Source organism: Rhinopithecus bieti, unplaced genomic scaffold, assembly GCF_001698545.2.
Source record: "Rhinopithecus bieti isolate Rb0 unplaced genomic scaffold, ASM169854v2 scaffold_30957, whole genome shotgun sequence".
Taxonomy (NCBI): Eukaryota; Metazoa; Chordata; class Mammalia; order Primates; family Cercopithecidae; genus Rhinopithecus; species Rhinopithecus bieti.
The window spans coordinates 1,330,963-1,336,998 of NW_016813678.1; the positions used below are offsets into that span (position 1 = coordinate 1,330,963).

General features: G+C 31.8%; 1 protein-coding gene across 1 annotated transcript in view; it reads left to right on the forward strand.

Annotated features, from left to right (window-relative positions):
* The window catches only part of TBC1D32 (TBC1 domain family member 32), a gene marked incomplete at its 3' end in the record, with an annotated part of 224,148 nt that overhangs the window by 130,413 nt on the left and 87,699 nt on the right, over positions 1-6,036 (forward strand). Inside the window, exon 23 of the mRNA XM_017848884.1 lies at positions 271-359. Coding sequence (XP_017704373.1) covers positions 271-359 — 89 coding nt within the window. The remainder of the gene's footprint in view (positions 1-270; positions 360-6,036) is intronic.

Here is a 6,036-nt window from a genome sequence, read left to right on the forward strand (position 1 = left end):
ACACTAGATTCACTTCGGAAACTTTTACAGTCCTAATGTAAATCTAGGCCACACTCAGACCAGTTGATTCAGAAACTTTGAGGGTTAGGACCCAGACATTAAATTATTATTATTATTATTATTATTATTATTATTATTATTTACAGCTCCTCAGGTGATTTATTTATAAAGCCAAATTTGAGAGCCACAATTCTAAATAAATTGTTGTTGACTTAATTTTCTTTAAATGATTTCAGTTAAGTACAGCCTCACTTTGTCCCTTTTTTTCAGGATATTATTGATAGACTTATAATTTTGAATTCTGAAGCTAAGATTCGTTCTTTATTCAACTATGAACAATCACATATCTTTGGTCTAAGGTAAAGTGCTACATTTTACTTTTGATATTATATTTTATGCTCCACAAAAAATAAGCATTTGTCCTATCTACTTTTAAAAAGTATTTAAAATTAGCTAATATTTAAAAGCATGCTTAAAGGTAATTTGTCTTCCTGTAACGTTATAGACACAGTAAATTATGGCAATTAGATATTTGTACCATGGCCTTTGTCTGAATTTGGATTCTGTATTATTATAGTGTCTCCCATTCCTTAATTTAATAGAGGCCTTTTGGGGACTATTTCATTTAGTTTACTCAGGAGTCAACTTGACCTTCCCTGGGTTGGTATTTGGCTAGATTCTTGTCACAATATACCCTTAAAAGAGGCTTAGAAATGGATGATTTATCCTGAGGCCCAAGTTTTGCTCTTTGGTATTAATCATTACTTTTCAACTTTGCCTGAAGTTTAAATCTTTCTAGTTGAGTTCATGTTCCTTGATATTTTATTTCCCATATTCAAATGGGAAATAAGGCATAGTTGGTAGGGCTATAGGGACTCGTGAAATTCGCAGTCTTTTGCTCATATGTAAACTTATAATTTGCTTCCCTACCTGTAAATTACTACCTTTAAAAGCAGCTGAATTAAGGAAATTTTCCATTTCCATAGGTTCATTATTTTTCTTTCTTTTCTATTAGCAAAGTAACTTTTTTAGACTTGAGGGAGATCAATGATAATTCACCACCTAAGAAAGGAAGCAATTATTTTTCTAAAGTTAGAATTCTGTGATGATAGTGTATTTTAACTTTTAAAACTGTATATTAATAGATGAACTTCGTGTTTGGACTTTATAGTTCATTGGAAGTATAACAAAGGTGCTGCTATTATGGTTCTTTGGGTGGTGTGCCCTTTATCTCCAAATGTGTTTTCACATTAAATTTTAATTTTTAGTCTATAGTCTCAGATACATCAGATAGCAAGTTTTGATGAGTTAAACTAGGAAAAACTTCATTCAGTAGAATTTCCTTTTGCATAGCAAGTATGTTTCTGAGTTTTGCAGTTATAGAACATAGATTTTGGCCTCTTGTTGTTGATATACTGAGTAAATTTCTTTTCTTTTTTTCCTGTATATTTTCTCGCTTGTGTGGAATAGTATTTTCTGTGGTGTTCTTTGGAAGAAGATTTAACAATAGGACTTTATTAAGTTATATGAAAAGCAATCCAAGAAGTGAAATGCTCCTGGGAATAACATACATTAATTTTCATAATATGTGCTTTCTCACAATATCCAAATGTTATCATTCTATCCTACTGTAAAGAATTTACTATCCCATTGTTGATAGATACAATAGAATAGTGCAATATGGTGGTTAGCAACATGGACTTGTGGTCAAACTGCCTGCTCTTTCTTTACTGGTTGTGTGAGATGGGGTCTCAGTTACTCATCTGTAAAGTGGAGGATAATTACATTATTTTCCATATAGAGTTATTGTCATAATTGATATGAAAAATTTAAAAGGCTTAAAATAGTACCTGGCACACAGAAAGCACTGTAAAACAGTAGTAGTAATAGTTCTAATAGCAATTCTTTGTGTCTTTCTTTATATCTGCTTGACCTATGCTATTTTGTGTTTTACTATGAAATAATTTTGTCCTCATTTTTTCAGTATCTCAGTAGTCATAAACATGCTACCTAGTAATTTGCTTGTTTAATATCAGCATTCAAAAAGAGAAAATGACAAAATTGCTTTCTGAGAAAAGTTTGTATTTTAACTTTATTTGCTTTTAACAAGTTTTCTTTCACAAATTTAGATTTTGATATTACTATTCATAATAATCTTTAATTCAGGTGTATTTGTAAGTCGTATATTTTAAACTAATAATTTACTTTCATTTTTCTACTAATTTCTGTCTGTTATTGGTCATTGATATCTAATGGTGATAAATCTAGATCATAGGTTTGCATTATTCATAAATCTTGTGTTTCTGTGTGTTTGGGATTTTTACCCATATGTTTCTTTCCTATTCCCACAGTATTTTTGTTTGTTTCTAGTTAAGCCTTCCTTGTACCTTTCTCTTCAGTGGATTATCCATTAATGTGTCTGAATCTATGTTTATCACTGCTTGTTCCATTTACTTTATATTTTCTTCTGCCTCAAAACTGTAGCAGTAGCATTAAGTGTAATGCTTGATACAACTTATTTATCACAACACTCAGATGAAGCTAATATGAGGCTTAGTGAAATGTGGCATGAACAGCATCACATTCTGTTTAAAGGTCTGAATTTTAATTTGCCAAGATCTTACAAATCTTACATTGTAAATGGCTAATATTCAAGAAGGGTGCTCCTTTGATTACCTCCCCTCTTCACCCCTACCCCTTTTCTCCCTCTTCCAACCTATCCTTTTATTCTACATCATTCCTATTAGTGTGAAGACATGCCTTCATATGTCCCATCTTACATTGAAATACAACAAACCACACAGAGAAATACCCTTGACCTTGTGTCTCCTTGCAGCCACTGATCTATATAGCAAAATATGTCTATACGAACTATCCTCAGTTCCTAACCTGTATTTACTCAACTCACTTTGACTTGACATTGACTTTATAATTTTGTCAGAACTATTCATCCTGCTCATTGCTAGATCACTTGTAACTTCCATGCTGATGATTCTAGTGCATTCTTCTCTTCTCTTATCTTACTATAACTGCCAGTAGCATTAGATATAGTGGACCATTTTTTTTTCCTGTGTGAAAAATTCTCTTCATTTCTGTGGTATCACACACTCTTACTGCTGCAGTTTTTTTTTTTTTTTTTCATTCTCCAGGCAAACTCTGAATGTTGGAATGCTCAGGATTTAGTCTTTGGCCCAGGTCCAAGGATCCTAGCTTTCTGTATACTCTACTCCTAATTTATTCCACTTAAACGTTTGCCTTTAAATATCGTTTATATGCTAGTAGATGCCCCCATTTATATCTCTAGCCGAAGCCTCTCTTTTCAGCTACCAGACCTATATATACACCTGCCTTCTGACATCTCAATTTATACATTTCTCGTTTAAACATGTTCATAATTGAACTCTTGGGTCTCCCAAACCTCCTTCTACGAAAACAAACAAAATAAATCTTTCATTTCTATCTCGTTAAGTGACCCAGCCATCTCTTTAATTGCTTAATCTTGAAAGTCATCGTAACTTTTTTCTGTTTTTTAAAACAAACATTATCTTTATTATAAGTAAATTGAACATGCAGAATTAATAAATGAAGGTGAAATTCCTTAAACTAAAACTGCATTATTAACACTGTAGGATCATCTAGACCTCTTCTATACTATACAGATCAAGATTACAGATTACATAAAAATAAATTCTTTTATAAAAAATAGAATTATAGTACAGTTGCCACTTTAAATTTGAACTGAATTTTGTAGAGGGGGGAAGAAAGAGAAGCCCCAGCGTGAGACTGAAGGAATTGCTGAATTTCAGATAACTGTTTTTTCACTCCGGGGGTCTTTATTTTCTAAGTGATTCCTCTAAGGTCAAGAGAAAAGATGACGTAAAACATTTCAAGAGGTTTGAGCGTGATTTTTCACTTTTGGACAGTATTGATCAACTCTACTATGATAGATGAAGATATTCATGCTCTTGTCAACTGCCCACTTCCCCTGTCCTCACCTGTGTTAAAAAGTAGTTCTTTTGCCCATTTCCTAACCTACTGTCATGGGTCAGAGACCCTATCTTCCTCCCTCCCCAGGAGGGTGATTAAACAATAAACTAATCTGCATTTTTCAGTGTAGTGACCTAATATATGAAGTGCCTTTTATGATGACTATACAGTAAGATTTACAGTTTTAAAATTTACTCTTCTATATTTACTCAACCAGTGTTTATTGAACACGCATTCTGAGCTATGGACTGTGCCAGTATGGGGGTTGCAATGATGAGTGAATCAGATGTGGTGCTCATTCTCTTCAACCTTGTTATCTAGTGAGGAGTAAGATATTAAGTTAATCAAAGAATCTGAGGTGATTAAGGCAGAAAAGAAACACGTTCTTATAAAGCTCTTACCCATCTTTTATCATTTAAGTTACTGGCAATTCTGGACACCATTGTGTGGCTTACCTTAATATATCTACCTTTCCTGTGTACAATAGTTCCTACCCTTCCTTAGCCTGAACTAATGCTCCGAGGAGGTTAGACTCCTTATCTCCCTCAAGGACAAAACAGCATTTATTCCTGCTTCTATACTTGTTTTTTATGTCTTGACTACTGTCTTTGCTTCTGTCTACTTATACAAATTCAACCCATCCTTCAACACAAAGCTTGCTCCATGAATTACTTATAGCCCATTCTGAGCTTGTCTTCTCTTTGCATGTCTCTTGCCTTTTTGGTCCTTCCCACAGATTTAATATTTTATTTATTTCTCTCTGAATACAACTTCAGTTTCCTAAGGGAGTATTATTTTCTTCTACTTTCATGTCTACCACATTGACAGATCGTTTTGAGTTCTTTGATTAGCATTTATTTGTTCAATCTGCTGACTGGTTAAAACAGTTGCCTGGAAACTTTTGATACTGCCCAAGGCTTAGAAGCTTGAACTTTTCTTCACCATTTTTAGTAGGTTTGGAGGAACGTTATATTCCTTCTTGTACATTTTATTTCAATACAAAAACTGTAAATTTTGTGGGGAAACATTTATATCATCATTTAATATTAATAGTTTTCTTTATATCAAACTGACCACATTAAGTTTTATTATAGGCTGTAGAATTGCATTTTTTTTTTTTTTTTTTTTTTTTACTTTGAATGGTCTTCAGTGCTAAAGATGTACTTAGTTTACACAACTTAAATCTTATATAGTAACTCTTAGTTAAATATATATTAAAATTTAGCGTGGTTTAAAAATGTTAATATAGTTCTCCTAAAACCTATTTCTTCTTTGCTCATTTGAAACTATAATGTGGCCCATTTATTGTTAATTTTCTTAAAAACAAAACTGGGGAGTCTATACTTACAGAATAGCCTTTAAAATTAATCATTTGCTGTTTGTTATTATTTTATATTTACCCACCAAAAGTAAATTTTATATACAGTACAATGAACAGTTTTATACATCATTAACTTCTTTGTAAAAAAAAGTCTGACCTCTGAGATGACTTTTATTACAAAAAGTTAAAAATTCATATTTGTTTTAAAAAAAATCATATTTGTTTTAGTGTAATTAAAAGCAGTTTGGTTATTTTAACAAGTAGCAAACATAGCCAAATGTTAGTATTTCATCACAGCAAATCGCCAAATTATTTATTTCTAGTGACCCAGTTGCTAACTAGACTTAAATGTGATTAACCTTAGTAATAACAAATAATCTCACAATCACCTCGTGTAATCTTTTTTTAATATCAGAAATTAGAATATAATGTGATGACAAAACCATCCACATTTTGGATTTTATATACACATGTATACATACATACATATACATGCATATCTAGAATTTATTTTTTCAAGTTAATAAAAATGATCGATTACTAATTGGAAACATCAGTAACTAATTCAAAATTCTAATTTAATCAAACAATTCTTGTTTACATAGAAAAATTCAAGAATGCTGAAAACAAAAGGAGAAAGCAACACTCATTACCCTGCCTCTTCATGGTAACCACTGTTAACCCTATTATGCTCATATTTTGACTTTTAGCTACAGATTTTTTTTTTT